This window comes from Oreochromis aureus, linkage group 10 (assembly GCF_013358895.1).
Source record: "Oreochromis aureus strain Israel breed Guangdong linkage group 10, ZZ_aureus, whole genome shotgun sequence".
Lineage (NCBI taxonomy): Eukaryota > Metazoa > Chordata > Actinopteri > Cichliformes > Cichlidae > Oreochromis > Oreochromis aureus.
In genome coordinates, this window is record NC_052951.1 from 19,724,505 (window position 1) to 19,744,931 (window position 20,427).

A 20,427-nucleotide genomic window follows, 5' to 3' on the forward strand; every position below is an offset into this window, starting at 1 on the left:
ATCCAACACAAAAACTGCAGTCGTGGTGCTTTTGATTGTACTCAGAACTTGGAAATTCTGCCTTCTGAATAGGAAGATGTAGGTAACACCAGACTGCAGATGAGCTGCATACAGAGCTGGACTGGGACAAAAAAAAATCGTCCCGGGCATTTTGACTAGAGACCGGCCCACCATTATAGGAAAAATCATAAAGCCTTTGAATGAAAATAAACACTGTTGTGACAGTGATGTACACTGTTCTGATGGTATATATGTATCAATCTATCAATTGTTTATTGTAAGACTCAGATAATTATTTTTTTAAAAGCGAGACATTTTAAATGAGAATAATAAAGAAAAGTATTTCCTTGTGCCCCCTTTCCCTGTTAATGCCCTACCTGGCCCCTGGCAACACTTTGCTAGACCCGCCCCTGCACAGTTACCAGCTGTCAGCTACGTAGAAAAGGATGCTGGTGTTATTTGTCTCTCAGAAACAGTTCATAACTTCCTTCAACTCATTCATGTGACCCAAAAGGTAAACCTGTTTCTACATCACCTGTTCAGCTCTGATGATTCAGTAAGGACATCTCCTGGTTTCATCTGCATGTTTCCCTCTCACCAGATAACCAAACCGATATCATGACCAGCAGCTTTACAGCTGTGGCTCCAGCAAACATCAGCTGATACTAGAAATTAATATTAAATAAATTCTAACAACAGCTGATCAAGCTTAAACGTGCTGCTGTTGTTTAACGCGACATCCGCTGGTTTCCTCTTTCTGGCGCAAAGTGGGCCATAAATAAACAAGAGAGAAAAGCCGATCAGCTGATCACTGATCAGTTTCTTGATTGAAGTAGAAACGGGAGAGGAGAGAATGAGAGAAGAAGAGGCAGCTGTGCAGCTTCAGCTTTGTGTCTTTTTCATTGTAGCTGAAGTCCGGGACAAACTGTGTTCCTTTTCACCTCAGTACGAAACGCGCAATATTTTCTCTGAATACGAGACGATTCTGTTTTTTACAGGACGGTTGGCAACTCTAATAATTAACCGTATGAACAAAATAAAGTTCAACATCAGTAACATAGCACCCACACAGCTGTATAGAAACTCCGTCATGCTAGCTAGCACGCAGTACGAAAATGTCAGCATACCGAAAATAAACTCCACCTAAACTTGGTTTATATCTGACTCAGACAGACTGCAGGTCATAACTTCTTACCTGAAGTTCAGTTCACCTGACACGCGGACCCGGCGGCCGCTCGGGTCTCTCCTCTTGCCTCCTTTTCCTTCATCCACCTGCTGGCTTCCACCACTTGCTAATGTTATTGAATCTGTGGAAGCTCCGCGATATCCACCACACACAGTAACGAGTAACGAGCCTATCTAAATCCCAGTAACGAGTAGCGCGTTCCTGGTTTTGGCATAATAACTAGTTACCGTGCTCGTTACCACAATAATAACGTAGTTACTGTAACGCGTTACTTAATAACGCGTTAGTCCCAACACTGTTTAGAGTACACTGAAGATGAAACTCACTTCTGTATAACATGTGCAACTTCCATTCACAAGGGGTTACAACAGGCAAGCCATTAGGTAACCCAGTTGCTTGCATACTTTCTTTGGAGTATACCATTTCTTGCACAACCCCCAAGGGTTTTATGTCTACTTCCAAGGGGAAGGAGACTTCAAAGGAATCTTTCACATATTATGCAAGGTTCTATACCACTACACTTTGAGGCCATTATTAAAAGAAAACAAACAACCCTCATATGTTATCAAACGAGTTTGTCTTAGTAAACGGAATGCAGCCTGATAACTTTAACTTAAGTTCTTTTCCAGTATAATATTAGGATCCAGGTTAACTTCCTTTTACTAAGGTTTTGAATCAGTTGCACTCAGCCGCATGTTCCAGGCAATGTAGTGGTGTGGTTTGGTGTGTTTTCATTTTCTCTACAATAGTCAACTTAATTTGTCAGTTAGCAATTTTTCCATTTCAGGCCCCTATGAGGGTTTTCTGTGAGTAAGCCCTCTATAGGTTGCCCATAGAAAACCCTTATGGAGACCCAAGTGGTTAAACTATCGTGTTCTAACCCACAGAGGAGGCAATAAGGGTTTTCTGTCATATATGAGGTGCCACATAATTCCACCTTGGGGAGGATTCTGAAAAAAAGGATCAAAACAGAGATTCTTGGGTAAGTTATTGTTTTTCCTTTGACTTGTGATTGGATTTATTGACCTTTTTTAAAAAAAAATATATATATATATATTTCTGTCTGTAATGATGTGGTAAATTACCAGGGAAAAAATATGAATATCTGATTCTTCATGCTCCCCGTCAAATATTAATCTCATCTAAGTAGGGCTTAATTCATTTTTATTTTACTTTCTCTGTAAATGTCAGACTGCCCGAATGTCTACCCCCCGTGTAGATGTTGCTACAAGACTAGCAACTCTCAGTACGGTTTAATCAGCAGCCACATCCATTAACATTAGCTTCCTCTGAATGATCTATGGTTTGCTAGGTTTTACTTTTGTGACCTGGAAAATAGGCCCCATGGATCTGTTAATTTTAGGGCTAGAATAATTTATAAGAACCTTGAAATGATATTAGTACTCATTCACTTTACTTTTAAAAAAGAACCCCCAAAAAAGGAATGTCCGTAAAATTAACTTTAATGGCAGAAAAGATATTTTAATTAAGCAATTTTACCTGGAGCAAAACAAACAGCTCAACAAGATGATAACAATCAAAACATCTTAAAATTTATAAAAAATTATAATAATTAATAATAATCAAGTCTAAATTGCTGCTAAATATCTACTACTGATCTTGATGTTGTTGTAGAAGAGAAGAGAGAGAACACTCAGCAACAGATGCAGTCTCCTCCCTACCATGCAGGATGACACACATTCAAAGAGAGAGAACTCTGTACAAAGTTCCAATCCAACATGGTGACAGTGAGCAGAGTAAATCCCAAAAATAGTCAATCCAATTTATAATCCACAGTGGTTTGGAAAAAGAAGGTTCAATTCTCTGGGATTCTTGCAGAAAATCCTAACTGTGAATTCCAAGGTCTTCTAATTCTCCACTCGACCAACAAAAAACAACTTATTCCATCTGCATGTGATTATTATACATGTTGTTCTCATCTCTGCTTCCCCTCTTTAACACCACCATCAGCCCACATGACATTCACATTGTCTCAAAGTTAAGCCACACCCTCTTGTTCTCTCTCTATAACCTTTCAGACAGATTAACTAAAGAAAAGTTTAATCATTCATTTCAGTGGTTACATTTTCTCATACATATACTGTATTTCATTGTACATTTATATGCTGTAGCTCAGCCACACATGAATATGCTCTTCATCATGTCTCATTCAGTTTATATGCTGTTTTATTTCAACATAATTTCTCATTAGCTCAATCACATATAAACATACTTTTTCTCTTTATGACTGTGTTAATCACAATGTACTCAATAAGACTTCTTTCCTAATCATACATGGTGAAATCAGCCATTCTCACATTTCTTTGTCTTTTACAATCTTACACACTCACTCACAAAGAAAGAGCCAAGGATGCACTATAGTCATAACAATGCTCCCACAATCTAGGTGAAAAAGCAAGGAATCAAAATTATTTCATTATTCAAATAACATAATCTTACTCATCATATTGATTAGATTTATCCTTTATTATACTATGATTAGAATTAAGCACGATTAACTATTAGCAAAAACACAAGTAAATAAACTGTTTTAACACTTTTCCGTTACAAAGGTCGAATGTTGGGTCCTTCTATTCAACTTTTGGGTAAAGATAAGCTGGGGGATTTCAATCTTTCAATCAATTTTTTTGGCTGCTCTTCTTTTCTTTTCAATTTTATTCCCCCCTTCAAGTTTGGCCAGGATTTCAACTTGCTCCTCCAGGCCAGCAATTTTCCCGACCAGCCTGGAAGCAAGCAAGCCACCATGACTCTCAGCAGCTTTAGCATGAGTCTCAGCAGCCGTACAAGCAACCAACCAATCAACTGGAAGGCATGAGAAATTAAGCAGTACCACAAAAGAACCTTGAGAAGCCACTGTGCAATAAAGATCAGTCCTTCTGGGGTGACTTTGCTGATGGGGAGATCAACTGTGGACAACAAACACAAGCAATGACATTTAATATAACAATCCTTTATTGTGTGTTTATTAACAGCTTTCCTATAAAGCACATCGCACTATGATTTGAACTGAATCAATTATTTACTGGGAATAATCATCTGAATGCAAGTCTGGTAGGTCCGATCAGCAGGTGGAGTGAAACACAAACACCAAGATTTTTCTTTAGTTTTACATTGAACAGAACACTATTGTTGAGTTTCTATATTTAATATTACTTATTTTGTTGTTTGCTTATGATTTGTTTTGAGACTCATTCTTAGATCCTCACCCCCTGCTGACGTTCACCCGCACCAGTTTGAATATCGAGCATAGAGATTGACAGAGGATGTAGTCAAACAGCTCTCCATCAGCTCTTACAAAACTAGACCAGGAAAACATCCAAGTGAGAATGTTGTTTGTAGATTTGAGCCCAACTTTCAATAAACCTGTGCCTCACAAACTGGTTCAAAAACTGAACAATCTGGGCTCAGTTAATTTGCTGTGCATTGGGATACTGGGTTTCCTGAGTAACAGGGCCCAAATTATCAGAATGAGAGATCATATATATCATCTAGTGTTATCATAAACACTCGTTCACAACCATGTGTGTTCTCAGCCTCTCAACCCTCACTTCCCTCATCACCTGCTTGACCACCTACTATCAGTCAGCATATCTGCATTATAAATACTGATACCAATATATCCAAAAAAGTGAAAATTGATTAATACATATCGGCTGGGCTCTAGTGATCATATCAAATATTGACTTTCAAGCTTGTTGGAATTGTGCAGTCTCTGTTGTTCCCCTATATAATGTATTTTCATGCAGGTTTGCAAATTTCAAAAAAATTCCATAAACCATGTTCCATTTTCTTAGCAAAAAAGTAAAGAAATGTGGTGCTGCTCGAGATTTTTGCACAGCACTGTAGCTAGTAAGGAACCAAGCATTTATTAATCTTTTCTTATCTAAAAAAGTAAGGCTCCAAAACAGCAAGGAAAATTCAATACTGCAGCAGCAGGCCTATGTGAGTGTTAAAGGCTGTGGGGACACAGTCCTTCCTCTGCCAGTCACAATAGCAGTGCTATCTGACATGTCTAAATTACCCTTTTGTGCAGAAGGAAGAAGTCTTCCATCTTTACATACAGCCTATGCTTTGTTGGTGCTATTTAAGCATCTACTCCACAGAGCCTGGTGAGTGTAGAATGGTAGGTGAAGGGCAATGCCACTTTTTGAGCATGTCTAAAATTAAAACTGTATGTAGTTTTCTAGTCACTGGCCCATCAGAAAAAAACATTCTTACCTTGAATTTCATTAGCCTGCAGGAATTGTGAGCTGTACTGTAGTACTGCATTTAGATGATTAGCCACACTTTCAGCAACCACACCTATAACCTGAGAGAAATCCTGGAAGGTGGGGAAACAGGGGTTAATAGAAGTAAAAAGAAAAAAAAGAAGGGGGTGGACAGATGGAGACATGGTTAGTTACAGCCTAGATTTACCTCATTTATACCTCATATTGCTTGCATTTACTCAGTGTATCAAACAGCATTGTTCTACTGTGAATTGTCAGTGTGATCTTGTTAGACATATACAGTAACTCTGGGCCAAAACAAACACACATTTATCCATGAAGACAGATTACTGATATTCCATTTAGGAATGTCCATGATGAATGATGGCCCCTTGTTTCTTTAAAAAAGTGTGTGGGCTGTGTGGGCTTAATGTCAACATTGATAAACTTCTATTATCATTACTAATCCCAAATAAACTGGATGAATTAATTAATCAATTAAAAAACAATCCAAGGTCTTTTTGTTTCCATTCTTGGTAACAATTATTACCATGCTGACACCAGCCAAGAGGCAAAAACCTTAAATGACATTACAGGTTTTTTCCAGGTGGGCGGTTTGTGTGCACATGTGAAGCCTTGAGAAATGAAAATGTTCCTGAACCAATTTGATGGAAGGACACAACGTTTCACAAGGCTTCACCTGGCCATCACTACAGGAAGAAACAGCACACGGGAACAGACACGAAGAGAGAAAGATAAACAAACACAGAGACAAATCAAAACATGGTTCCCAGAATAAAGAACTAAAAGCAAAAATAATGCCAACTATAATGAAAAAAAAAAAAACAATACAGAATCATAGCCTAAAGCAAAACTATTCTAAATTAATAAATATATAAATAAATACATATATAGAGAGAGAGACAGAGTTTTTCTTTAAGATAGATAACAGCTACCTTCTCCACTGACAGATACGTCTGCTCCCCGACCAGCCTGCCCAGGTAGGTCCTTCCCTTCCAGGCCAAATCAACCAGGGTTGCCCGAATCTCCCGCATCTTCTGGGGTCGACCCTCGAACTCTGTTGCCTCCAAAACTGCAAGCACGAAGAAAACCAACGCAAAAATTCTGCCAAAACGCCCTCGTAGGCAACGGAAGAACATTGTTGATAATGGCTTTATTTTATCGCTGACAGCTAGTAAATAAAATACACCTCTTAACAAAAAAGAATGCGATGCGCAAAACTGACGTTAAGGCGCTGTTCTGACTGTAAAGTATTTTGAGGTACAACACAGGTGTTTGGAAACCCTCCTCCTAACTGTAAAAAAAAATAATAAAATAAACTCTGAATGCCCGCCTCTTTTTTGTCTTCATTTTCCATGAGTGTAATCACCTAACGTTTATTCCACCAATTTGAGTTAGGAGAGATATCTGCCATCTGCTGGACCGAGTCTGAAACTTCCTTTAGTTTCTCTTACACAGACACACACACACATATGTATATTTATGTATATTTCCTATTTTTTTTTGCTGTGGTCAAGCGCTTGTAAAAATATTAATAATAATCCATCCTCAAAAACGGTTCTATTTAGCTTAAACCCAGGTACATGCACAAATTCCCTCTACCCACACATGTGCAACAAGACTGCTATATGTGCAATTCTTTTTCTGACAAAGTTGTACTTTTGTATTTTCTTACTCAGTTGTATATAGCATTTGTATTCTATTTTTATTCTATTGTATATATTATTCTATTTTATTCTATTGTATATAGTATTTTATTTTATTTTTTATTGCATTCCAGTGTTTTCTAATTTCTGCTACATAACTTTGCACTTTTGCTGTAATGAAACAAATTTCCCACCTGTGGGACTAATAAAGGTCATCTTATCTTATCTTACCCACACAGCACAGAGACACTGTTTAATTGTGTTAATAATGCAGAGAAGGGGACCTGCCAAATAATCAACACTGAAAAAAATACTACTGGACTTTGGCAATTTCAGTTTTATTACAAGTTGTTTATTTATTCAAGATTTTTGATAAAATACAAATGAATCATGAAGCTGTTCCAGTATAGATCAAAGGATCCAGAAATTTCTTCTGAATCCCTGAAATATGTGAGATTTATTCACCGCATGTTATTATTATAGAGTTGCCAGGAAGAACGCACACTTTCAGAGTGACTTTACTAATAGTTTACAGTTGTAGCTCATGGAAGTGTTTGAGTGATACAAAGTTCATCTTCTTCACTGGATCCTCTATTTGCAGTTTGTTGCCTGCTCGGCTAGTGACAGTTTTCATTTACCTCAAGCTGTCACTTTTTATTCACTTTACTGAACATGCAGATGCTGTGACACTTAATGGAGTTTCCTCATTTGTTGGTATATATAATCCATAATCCACAGTGACCCAGACACTTCTGTGTCCATAAATAATAATAATAAAAAAAAAATATTAAGGTGCATTCTTGAAAAGTACAGTAATTTGTAGAGATGGCTGAGCAGGAAGTGGTTTTCATACCGAGACGAGAAGTTAACTGAGGTTTGCTTGTTTACTCGTTACTCTGCTCGACAAGACAGGCTACAGTAAAACGATACTGATAGCACAATATTAAAATATGAACTGAGATGTGATGTAAATGAAGAACTTAATTAAAAATGAAAAAATCAAAGCTTGATAAAGAATGTAAATCAGTGCCGTTAGTGTTAGTGTTACTAAATAATTGGACTTTAAGACATAACATTATGCACACATACCGTTTATTGCTGCTGACACTGCATGTTTTATTTTGTTGGTTTGCTCATCATAAAAAAATGTAATGAGTGAAATATTTTTTTTCTTTGAAGTGTACTGACTTACGATATTGGATTCAAATCTTTTCTCACTCCCCATCAGCAGAACTCATGCGAAAAACAAACCTGACCTGAAATGTCCAGTGTGACTCCAGATGAGTAAAAAAGAGAGGACTGTGTTTCTGTTTCTCTTGTTCTCTTGTGTGGTTACTTCAAAGAGACAAAGCTGTTCCCATAACATATTATCTCATTTTAGTAATAGATTTTAAGTTAAATAAAATGGTCAAAAATAACAGTATTATCTGTAAATATAAACATTATAACAATAATTATATTATCTTTCAGACTTTTATGGTTCTTAAAATGAAGTCTGTCATGTTCTGACACAAACTCATGAAAGGACTAATCAGTTTATTTGTAAAACAGGAGTACAGTGATGAAGGACAAATGATCACATGTGATAGTTTGGGCTGCAGCACACAGGTGATGATGCTCCCCAAAAAACAATGATAGCCAAGACCAAACCAAGAAGCTTACAGCCCGCTATCATGATGAGCTCTGCTGATCTCTTCAAAGAGTAAAGATGGTGTGTTTTTGAGAGCTGCAGTAATTTATCTGCATGAAAGGAGTTAAGCAGGAAGTGGTTTTTTAGGTGCTTGTAATAATTAAAGGAGAAGTTGACTCCGTCTTCACTTCATGGTTACTTAGAAAGCCTGAAAGTAGGTTGAACTATATAAAGAACAGCTTAGAGATAACCGCAGTCCAAACAGCAAATGCCACAAAAGTTTGTAGCAATGGTTTGATGCTCACTTTACTTTTTCATTTCAAGCTATGCCTAGAAGAGAAGAGTAATGAAAATGTAACAAAGAAAATAAGACGTCTTACTTTGGCTTTTCTTTTATTTGATTTTTGATTTGAGGTTTTATCATTAAAGGATGATTGTGTGTCTTTAATAGACTAATAATCAGACCTGTTTGGCACTAAATTATATTCTAAACTGGAAAAGAAGTGGCCTCATAGTGGTTCCTGTATTTTCCCCCACTTGCGAGGCTTTGCCTTGCAGATATTCTGTGTCATTGCTATTATTATTATTATTATTATTATTATTATTATTATTATTATTATTATTATTATTATTATTATTACTTTTTAACTTTTCATTTCATTTAATTTGTACATAATGTGAATTACTAAAAATATTGTTAGTTAAAATAACTACAAACTAACACATGATTAAAAGCCCAAAGCTAATTTTAGCAAGTTAAGTGTTTAATCAAGCCCTTCCCCGTGTCATTATAAGGAAAGTATTTTTAATTTCAATCACCCACTACACCAAGGGTCTCAAGCTTAAATGAGCCGTTGGCCACTGCTGGAGCTGTCACTTTACTGTTCAATTAGAACAAAAACAAAACAAACAAACAAGAAAACACCCACAAATAGTTCCTAAAATGTGGTGTTTGTCTGTTTTTTTAAATATAACAAGACAAAACTGCAAACATGAACGCTGATTCTTTTCCTCCCTCCTAACTGAAGCCTTTCATTGACCTACCAAATAAACACACTGGTACTCTCTTTCTGGTCAGACATTCAAAAGGGCTGTTGGGGGTGGGTTGGGGGGTAATATATATACATATATATATATACAAAAAAAACTTTAATTTTACAGTGTTTATTTATCAGATAAAATAAGTTAAATGTCACCGTTATTACTGTCTGGCTGGAAACAGCGGGGGTGTCCAAATTCAGAGGCTGCATCCTCCTGAGGACCCAGCCTTTGCAGTCTAATTGGCCAGGTCCACTGTTCCCCTGTGTGTGAGTTTGGACCTTTCTGGCTTACTTTGCAGGCTGTGTGTTTTTCTATATTTTCACTTTCCTCATTTGTTCTTTTCCAGTCATCACTGCCATCTGTTTACATGTTCCTATAATTGCTTTCGTTTTCTTCGTTTAATCAGCAATAGTTTTTGGTTCCATCTCCTTTGTATCACACATCAAGAGAAATAAAAATGACTGTGTGTTTGACTTTATTCAGGGTTATAAAAATTCACCAGAACTGTAAAAAGTGTTGGACATTTGGACCTGGTTTAAATTTAGTAGTTTTAACCAAAGATTTGAACCATTATTTTAACCCTATAAAACCTGAACCATGACATAATTGGTAGAATTTTTTAATGGTGTGTCTCTTCAACTTTGTGACAGAATTTTAAAAAAGATACAATTCATACATTGTATGAAGTTCGATACGTGCTGAAAACAAAACAAAATTACTTTTGAGTCTTTTTAACAAGTATGTTCTAATAAAACTTGGAAATAAGAGCTAAGTGTGGCAGCATTGTCTTCCATCTTCCATCTCATTGTTGAATAAAAGAGTCTACAAAACTCATTAGTCTTTCAAAAAGGGAGAAGTCTATAAACACAGAGTTGTTCGCTCATTTTATTTCACCTTTTGACAAAAAAACACACCATGATAAAAAAAACAAACACGTGAACTCATCTGCTTGTAAAAATGCTTGCTAATTTTTGCTGCATATGCAGTACAACAAACACAAAACAAAACAAATACAATCTGAAAACTATTCAGCTAGAAAATGCAAATCTGTGACATGATCATTAATATTGAACCAGTTAAAACTGATTTCAATTTAATTCGCATCTAGTCCCATAAATATAGGAAGTACTGCATAAACTGAAAACCCAATTACTTTTTACTCTGTTTATTATACTGTTTTTTTTTTTAAAAAAAAGAGTGGCTATGCTAAGATTAAAAAAAGCAAACACATGATCTTACATGCTTCTAATGTTTACCTTAATTTCATATTACATATACATTATAAGAAAGACACAAAAAACAGAAGAAAACTGTTCAACAAAAAAAGAAAGACCAGTCAAAGATGAGGCCTAGACTTCTAGACTTTGTGTGTAAATAGTGTAACAGTGTAAATAACCTATATAATATATATTACACAGCCTAAACTAAAAGAAATGTGAACTAAATTTCTATCATGGTGTAAAATATATTAGAAAATTTATTGTAATTTGTTGTATTTGATTCTCTTTATGCACACAAAGAGATTCAAAACACTGAACTGTGTTCCCTCAATATATTCTGGATGCAAAAGTAAAAACTTCAGTAAAGTTAAACACTTGTACTGCAAACATTGCTGCTTATTTGAATCACGTTACTTTCCTAATTTACAGAAGTATGATGTGATTTCTGCTGCAATACAATTTTCCTAAGCGTACAAATAAAATATCTAATTTGTTGTTGTACTCAGGGGGCACACAGGAGGTGAAACTTTGAAAACCCCTTTTTCTTGTTTTCAATAGCGGGTTGTATATTTAAATGTAGGACTTACACAGCACGATGGTTGGAGTACCTAACCTCACAGTCAGTGTCATTCATACGAGGACGGGAGCTGCAGAGGAGAGGTCCTCCCAAGAACAGCAGTCCTGCAGAGCCCCAGCCGATGTAAAGCGATGAGCCCAGCTCCCTCCTCTGAGCACTGATTAAAATTGGGTTGTAGAACTCGTGAATGATAATGTGGGCTGTCCAAGACACTGGGATTAGGAGCAAGACACCTGCAATGATGACGATAACCCCAGAAGCTATAGTCACTTTGCTATTTTGTCTTTGATCCATCCTACAGTTACTGCAGCTGTACCCAATTACACCAAACAGGATCCCAAAGAACCCTAACAGGATGGCGATGACGACGAGTGCTCTGCTAGTCTGCAGAGCACGAGGTAAGGCCAACATTGAATCATAGACCTTACACTGCATCTGGCCCGTACTCTGGATCACACAACTCATCCACAAGCCTTCCTGGATTATCTGAGCTGTGACGATGTTGGCACCAATGAAGGCTGTCACTCTCCACATGGGGAGCACACAGGTAATGATGCTCCCCAAAACGCCGATGATAGCCAAGACCAAACCCGGAAGCTTACAGTCAGCCATTGTGATGAGCTCTGCTGATCTCGTCAAAGAGGAAAGATGGTGTGTTCTTGAGAGCTGCAGTAATTTATCTGCATGAAAGCAGTCAGGCAGGAAGTGGTTTTAGGTGCTTGTGCGCTGCTGCATGGAAAGTTACATATAAAGAACCCCACCCTTTCATACAGAAAATCTGCATATTAGCAGATTTTTTTAAAAATTCATTTGAAAAAGACATGAAATTGTTTCTTGGATGACGCACACTTTTCAAGAAATCTGTGAAATGGTAAATGGACCAATTCTTCTTTTCTCCGTTCCCAGAGCACTCAAAGCGCTTCAGACAACATGCCTCTTTTACTCATTCACACAAGCACCTTTTTCTGTCCTTAAGTGCTTTCTAACAGTCACACACATCCAGTAGTGGTTTTGATACGGAAAGCAACTTGGGGGCGGTTGCCCGTGGCGGCATCAATATTGGGGAGGCATCACGGGCATCGCCAAATCAAAAAAAAAATAATGAAAATAAAAATAAAATTGCTCGTACTCAAGTTGCAGGGAGGGGACGTCATGCCAGCACATATTGGGAATGTCATAGGCACCGATCGGTTTTCTATCGCCCATTTGCTGGGAGTCGGGCGCCCTCCGTTTGCGAGGTGCGCCTGCTGGTTGGAGCACAGGGAGGAGGAGGGAGGGCGGCTGGGGGTTGTTCTCTGGCTGGCTGGAGCAGCGTCAATAATCAACTCGCAAAATAAAGAAAATAAAACAAACAAACACGAAAACACCAGACATCATGATACAGACTTATAATTTGCACCGATGTTTTTTCGAAATTCATTTGAAAAGTGAGCGCTGAGAGCCCTCGGTGCGCCTGCTCGCTGCTGAAGTCAAAGTAAACTTTATTGTCATCTCCGCTACAGTACAGTCCAGTATGCAGCTAAAGACGAGACGACGAGGCTCCTGTTACAGCAGTGCAAGTAAACAAACAATAAATATAAGAAGAGTTAGAAAATAAATATACACTTTAGGACTAGGGGTAAAGGGATCAATAACAATGTAAAATTTATAATTTACAGTTTGATGATCTAAAGTCTCACACACAACCCGTCGAAAGGGGGTGGGGGGGCTGCTTCCAAATAGAGCACATTTCATTCATAATGTTGTAAATCCAAGCCCATTATGCATTCATGATTTGAATCCTGGGTTGTGCGAAATCCCAGAAAAAAACCCCTAGACAAAGTGAATCTGTGAACTAAGGTGTAGGTCTGTTAGGTTATGTTGTGGTGATCTTCGGGTTGGGGAATGGGTGTTCATACTGGAGTGCAAAATTAAAACAAGTGGAAGATGGACAAGAAAAGTTCAAAGCCATCAGGTGCTCAGTTTAGAAAAAAGAGAAAAGAAGAGGAGGAGAAACGTGCAAAAGATACAGCAGATGTGTCATTGGATAATGGCAGGTCATCGTGAAACAATCAGAATACTTTATTAATCCCTAAGGAAATTATATGGGTTACAGTTGCTCCAAGAAGAAATAGTAAAAATAGTAACAGACTAAACTCCAAACAATACATTATGTTACAGATTTTAATTAGCCAATCAATTAATTGTCAATTGTTGATTTGTCCTGTTCTCATTGTATGACGAATTATGATGGCTGTTTGGTAGCCGTTTGCATACTATGCATACTCTCTCTCTCTCTTCATGTGTGTGTGTGTGTGTGTTTCTCTGGTGAAATTCAGTATGGTTCCGACAACAGTTTTATGTTAATGTACAATCCTTAATATGTTTTATGTGTGTGTGTGTGTGTGTGTGTGTGTGTGTGTGTGTGTTTCTGTATTTTTATGTATATATTTGGCATGCAGCCAGAGATTAAACCACCAAGGTTCCAATCAAAGCTTGTGGTGGAGGTTTGGTCCCCGTCTCAACTGCAGGTGAGGGATGGTGCAGTGAGCTCAAGGTGCAGTGCCAGGGAAGGTGGAGGGACAGATGGCCTATTGAGGTTTTTCCTTTTGTGACCAAGTGGTCGGCGGGGTTAGATAAAAACTAATAAAAACAACAACGTCACCTAGGGGACTTCCACCCTCAGGAAATATTTCAGAAAAATAAATAAATAAATAAAAGCAAATAAAAGAGGCCGCACAGATTCAAGGATGCGCACCGAGGCAGGTTGGCTCCAATATTAATACAGTTTTATTTATAGTTAAAAAAATAAATAATAAAATATTAGAAAACGAAACGTAGCGTCGTAGTTGACAGTGTCCTAAAAGTACAATAAAACAATCATGGAACTTGAACTTACCAGCAGCCGTGGACCCAAAAGAAAAATCACACAAAAAGAAAGGATAAATGTAACCTTAGCCTCCTGTAATTGTGAATGCTAATAAAAAAATAGTTTTAACAACAACCCCAGGACCAGAGGTGCTATACTGCACTGGTGAAGATAACTCAGCAGACTCACTCTCCTAACGCTGGAGTGAAACTGAACCGCCACAGGAAACTATATTATTCCAAATGAGACCAATCGGAGGTTAGCGAGAGCCTACCTGTGGTCATAAGCGATCTGCTCACTTGCTGATCGATCTGATGAAACTATTGTGCCAGCATTCACTGCTGCTTTTGTCATGACGCACGGGAGGAACAATCCAGGAGAACACAATTTTAACTATTACCTACGGACTGACGCCACCCTGCAATCAATATGCAGGTGGGTTCCCAATGAACCTATTCTTCCTCAGTCCGAAGCAGCGCGGGAGAGAGTGAGGCAGGTAGAGCAAGTGTTGGAGAGAGAGAAAAAGAGAATGGCGAGTAGCCCATCCGGCTACACTTTCTTATAGTGAGGTGGAAGAACAGAAGAGAGCAGTGTGTGGAGCCAAATGCAAAGTTGGCTGTCATTGTATGCATAACCAAGGAAGTTGTATATGTGCAAAATCAACAAAGAATCTTAGGTCGATCGCAAAGAGCATCGTGTTGGGTCATTTACACAGCTAAAGCCGAAGTTATCAAACTTGTTGATCATTGTGAACACATTTGAACATCAATGCTGATTCTCCATATCACAGTCATAAGTTATATTTATAAGTCTTACAAATATTACTCTATTACATAATCGTAATGACTCAGGATCTAGTTACATGTTAAGGAATCAAATCAAATAATAAGACTGGAAAAGATTAATACATTATGAATTTGCTAATTGCATTCTTGTTTTTAAGGCTTTTAAATAATGCATGCTGTCATAATCATGGGGTTTTGGCACAGCGTTTTCAGTTTTGGACTTTCAGTTTCTGTTTATTATTCTCTGTTTGACTTGGTGTGTTGTTGTTTTTTCAGTTTTGAATATTTGCTTTGCTTACGTTGAGTTTTCATTCATATTTGGCAGAGGTGGTAAAAGTACAGACATTCTGTAATTAAGTAGAAATACACATACTAGTGTTGAAAAATACTCAAGTAAACATTAAAGTACTGATTCAACTTTTTTTAAACAAGTAAAGGTGAAAATGCACAGGCTCTGAACTGCTCCCAGAGTTAGAAAGTAAAATTAACTCTTTGTTTCTATCAGCTGATTTGATGCAAAGCTAACTGAACAGTGTGCTACATTAAAGTAATGACAAAATAATATTGGTAGAAAGGAATAAAAACTTTATTTCAGTCTAAATTTTAATTCTAATAAATGTACTCAGCTTGAATCAGAAGAAAAAGAAGGAAAATCAAATTCATCTCTACTTTCTGCTGCTCACATTCTAGAGGGGGACTTTGCCCCTAAACAGGAAGATGAGTATGAAAGGGGTTAAAGTGGATTTAGTTGGTGGAGGAACCCTAAAATCAGCTTTAATGGTTTGGGTTTGTGGTCACAAATTTTGAAACCAATATGATAACCCTATTAACAAAATGATGTGGAGGTCAGCTTTTCAGAACCAATTAAAATCAAATCACTCAAAAAGATCATCTGTAAACAGGAATTCTTGGAAAGAGTTCAATACACAGAATCATATGAACAGCAAAATGTCATTTTACAGCAAAATAATGAAAGCAAAGCAAAGCAAACCCCAGGGTGAAGAGCCTATAAGCACAAACAACAAAGACACACGAAATGACAGTTTGGGAAAAAAAATAAGCAGCAGCAGCGGGCATCTCGACCCTCCTCTTTACATTGGGTCAATGACCCTTCTCCTGCTGTTGGGTATTTTATTCATTTTCCTTGTTTTTTACATGATCCGCATTAAATTTAAACTAATACGTATTTCTACAGGTGTCAACATTAGGAGAATTATCAGATATAATATATTTGTCAATGCTTTTAGGAATCAGTTGTCAGTTTGCACTTTGTTTTTCTTAAATCTCTGACACTTGTGTTAGATAACTTTTGGTACTACTACATAACTCTCTGAGAATGTTCCCAACACCAATCATTTTAATTGGGAAATTTGACAGTTTTAAGGCCAAAGTCAGATATCAAACATACTGCGGATAGAAAACATTAATCCTCCTGACAGCTTTCCAGGTTTGCTGAGGGTGTGGCTACTATATCCGTTAAAGAAGGGTTTTTCACAACTTTGGCAACTGGAGACAGGCAAAAAGTGTCCCAGGTGCACTCTAAGCGGGCAAAATTTACTTACTTTATGGGTTAGAGATGGGTGGTTCACCACCTTCTGGCATGGATGAGGCTTTCAGGTGCAGCTTAGTGGGGCCAAGTTTATTAAACCGTTTGTTTGGACTAGTTACCACCGGCCAAAATACAATCAAAGGTTACTTATTGATCCTAATCACTACACTTCAGACAGTATTGATCACATATACTCATTCAACAAGTGGCACAAACTTCATTAATATATTTGTGAATAATATTTGGTCTAAAGGTGTGGGTCTTGTGATCTTAAACATGCAGGTTAAATGCTTATCACAGTGATTCTATTAGATAAACACTCAAGTGTAGGTATGTATATTTAAAATAAGTATATATGGTGACATAGTATATATGTGAGTATATGTTCAGTGCAGGTATATATGTCATAAAAATCCATAACAGTGAAGAGAAAAGAATTGCAACTCTCAATAACTTCTAGTGAGAGCTACAGCAGATTTTCTTAATATAAGCTGTGATCAGCTGACCTGCTGCTTTTTGTGGATGTACGCACCTGAATTCATCCAGATGTCAGCAGATGTTTTATAAGTTGTCCTGGCTGACTTCCGTCCTCTACACTCAGAGTACACTGTTTATACTGTCTTGATATTAGACACTAAAGTTGGTATGAAGGTGGAATTCAGTCAATGGATCTCAGCATCATCACCTACAAACATATTTTTGATATCAACTTTTTTTAATTTCAGTATTTTCACTTTGTAACAAATGACAATAAGAATCACTAAATAAGATGTTTAAATGTAAACAAAGCAATCTAAATTAATTAATATCACTGACATATGTGACATATGTGACATTTATTGACAGCGGATGCAGATTCTGGGATTTGAGACAGAACATATGACTGTATCTTTAGCATTTATAGTAATCCACGAACTGTCCGCAATTTACCTTAACTCAACTAATTTAATTAATTCTTCCATGTTTCCAGAAACTTTGAATTTGGTCACTTATAATACGTTATAAATGATGTTTGTCCATCAAAGCAACTTTTAACATTTCTTAAATGAACTTAATTCATCTTTCTATTAACTATTGGACACAACTGACAGTGAAGCACACATGTGTTGTGTTAAGACTAACATTGGATGTTTCTGAGCTGGAGAAGCACATTTTTAAAAAAGTAGCCTTATTTAGTGTTTTGAAGAAGTGTCTTCTAATCAAACTTAGAAATACAAAGAGTGAAGTTATCTTTGTTAACAATGTTTTTATGTCATTAGTCTTGGATGATTAAGCATGCATCAAGACAGAAACACATTGTCTCACATTCATATGACAATACATTAGAAAATAAAACACAATCTGAAGATTTTATTGCAGTCTTAAAAGTAATGAATATACCACATATCCCAGAAAGAAAAATGTGAGTAGCCTGTTTACTATAATAAACAAGATGCAAACAAATAAGAAAAACAGATAAAAGGTATATTCATAAATTTGGTCAAAATTCTGAATATGTGCCATTTGTGTCAAGGTTGACATGGCCAAGGGTTATGCATGAACCCAAATGCAGCTTATAGAAGTCTTAGGTTTTCACCCTTACACAAGGAATAAGCCAATAACTGTGGAGGCACAAAGATGATGCAGATTTTTTTTTTTTTTTCAAATTCTGGGGCCAGGGGTGGGGGGGTTGAATTACAGGAGGTTTTCCAGATGGGGGAGTCTCCTAGTTTGTTTCCTGGGGCTCGATAACCACTGGAGGTTGAGCAGGCAGGTGAGAAACAGAAGGAACGGATCAGCTCACAGAAAAAGGCTGGTTATCAAGGTAAGTGATCGTTCTTCAGCCAGGTTTTCTCATGTTGCCTCTGAGCTGAAAAAACTCTGTGCTGTTTAAAAGTCTAATATGAAGACAAATAACTGAAAGTGAATTAAATTGAGAGCTTTTATATTAAATATAATTTACGGATACTGACTGTGTGGTTTTTTCCCATATTTCTAACATGCCAATGTATTTTGTTGTGATTTATTATCAACCAGACTAGGGATGGGTATCGTTTAGGTTTTATCTGATACCGGTGCCAAACCAGTACTTTGTCTCACATTCATATGCTCAAATGCATTAAAAAATGGAAACACAAAATCTGAAAACCTTCATGTTCAGCTGGTTTTTTGTAAAAGATAACAATATAGCCTTTTCTGCAGCTATAAGAAAAATATGGTCTCACTCTTGGCTGGAAGCAGTGCTTAAACAATGGAAAAAACACACTTTGTAAGAAAAAAACCTCTCATGTTTAATTTTCACTTTTTCTTTGGTCATTTTAGCCTTTTTGGCCAGGGTGAAGGGAGTATCTGCCATCAAACAAGAAGACAGCCGCATGTAACTACGACGGTGTTTGCAAGTTCACCCATGCATTAATGTAATAATGTGGTTAGCGTACTCAACGTTAATTACACACGAAGGAACATGAAGCTACTCACTGAGGAGAACGGCTGCTGCTGCCATCATCATCCTCATCATTTCTGCTACACTGACTGGGGCTGGGGCCAGGACTCTACTCTTTTGGGGGATGTTTAACTCCAGGTCCGCTAACAGGGACCACACCCGCAGTAGATTGCACGGTGTGAGGTCTCGCATAACTATCAAACACGGCAAATTTCTCGGCTTTGAGCGTCGCCAGGTGTTTCATCAGATTTGAGGTGTTACCTCGGATGACAGCATCACAGTATCAAAAAAGCACTTGTTGCAGGCTGCTGAATTTGCACCTTTGGCTGTGAAGTACAGCCAGGTTTTGACTTGTTCGCCTTGGGCTGAAAAATCTGTAGCTCTGTCTGAAAGAACGTAATACCTGGCCCCGCCTACTATCCTGAAACGTAAAATGATTTAAATTGGCTCAAAAAAAAAAGCACCGAAATAAAGCACCGATAATGACTGCTGCTTTTTTTCCCTGGTTACTAACGTTTATGGCAATGGATTTTGGTACCCATCCCTAAACCAGACCCGTATTTGCTTTAAATGACAATTTTATTTAAGACGGAGTGATTTGTGTAAGTCTGGGATGGAATGTGTTAACAGCCGCTCATAGATCCTACCTGCCGGATCTTCTTTTCATTGATGTTGCTGTTATGACTGATGAGGCCGAGCTGGTGAGTTTCTGTGTTGACTAAATAATGTGTTAAGGCTATAAATATGACTGTTACCAAACTGTACTGTCATTAATAGGGTTGCTTTGTTAATCTTGTATGGTTGTTTTATTTTGTGTCTTTCAGTTGATTACCTGGCTTCTGTAAAGGCACGGTTACTGTACTGGTGTCAGCTTATACTTGTGCAATAAAGCTTGTAAAAGGCAGTAATCAGATGTCCGAGCCTGAGTATGACACAGTTTCATCAGTTAAAACACACCCTTACGGTGGGAGTTTACTAAATTAAAGGTAGTTAGCTTAGTAAAAACCATACACTGACTCTGAAAACAGTGCTGGAAAAAATGCCACTGCTGTGTTGGAATCTTAGAAACAGTATCATCTATTTTTTTATTCAGAACAAAATATACACTGAATCACCAAGTAACTTATTTGAATGTAAATCAATTCACATCCTACCCAGTAAGTGGTCAATATGATGGGCATGTGCATCTAAACAGTTGCTTGAATGATACAGGGCGACCACAGACCTAAGACTGAGACAGAGGGCATATTCAGGAAGAGTTCCAATTCTTGAC

At 37.4% G+C, this 20,427-nt stretch overlaps 2 protein-coding genes across 3 annotated transcripts; both read right to left on the bottom strand.

The window, feature by feature from the left end:
- Window positions 1-2,642: 2,642 nt before the first annotated feature.
- LOC120442317 lies at window positions 2,643-6,713 on the bottom strand. The gene is made up of 3 exons (XM_039618686.1): window positions 6,372-6,713; window positions 5,426-5,528; window positions 2,643-4,113 (listed from the first exon to the last, which is right to left on the bottom strand). Exons 1-3 carry the CDS (start codon window positions 6,573-6,575, stop codon window positions 3,782-3,784), a joined length of 639 nt encoding a protein of 212 aa, XP_039474620.1. The 5' UTR covers window positions 6,576-6,713; the 3' UTR covers window positions 2,643-3,781.
- A 203-nt stretch (window positions 6,714-6,916) lies between these two features.
- Window positions 6,917-12,233, bottom strand: LOC116325794 (claudin-4-like). Of its 2 annotated transcripts, XM_031746812.2 has the most exons (2): window positions 11,610-12,173; window positions 6,917-6,942 (listed from the first exon to the last, which is right to left on the bottom strand). In XM_031746812.2, exons 1-2 carry the CDS (start codon window positions 12,160-12,162, stop codon window positions 6,917-6,919), a joined length of 579 nt encoding a protein of 192 aa, XP_031602672.2. In that variant the 5' UTR covers window positions 12,163-12,173. The 2 variants fall into 2 exon arrangements, with proteins under 2 accessions (XP_031602672.2, XP_039474543.1); XM_039618609.1 differs by lacking the exon at window positions 6,917-6,942 and having other exon boundaries at window positions 11,466-12,233.
- Between the last annotated feature and the right edge of the window lie 8,194 nt (window positions 12,234-20,427).

Bases quoted from the DNA above. Each gene is read 5' to 3' on its own strand.
- LOC120442317 (XM_039618686.1), bottom strand. From the start codon at position 6,575: ATGTTCTTCCGTTGCCTACGAGGGCGTTTTGGCAGAATTTTTGCGTTG. The intron at 5,529-6,371 runs GTAGCTGTTATC...CCCACCTTCCAG, and splicing joins CGTATCTGTCAGTGGAGAAG to GATTTCTCTCAGGTTATAGG. The intron at 4,114-5,425 runs GTAAGAATGTTT...TGTTGTCCACAG, and splicing joins GCAGGCTAATGAAATTCAAG to TTGATCTCCCCATCAGCAAA.
- LOC116325794 (XM_039618609.1), bottom strand. From the start codon at position 12,162: ATGGCTGACTGTAAGCTTCCGGGTTTGGTCTTGGCTATCATCGGCGTT.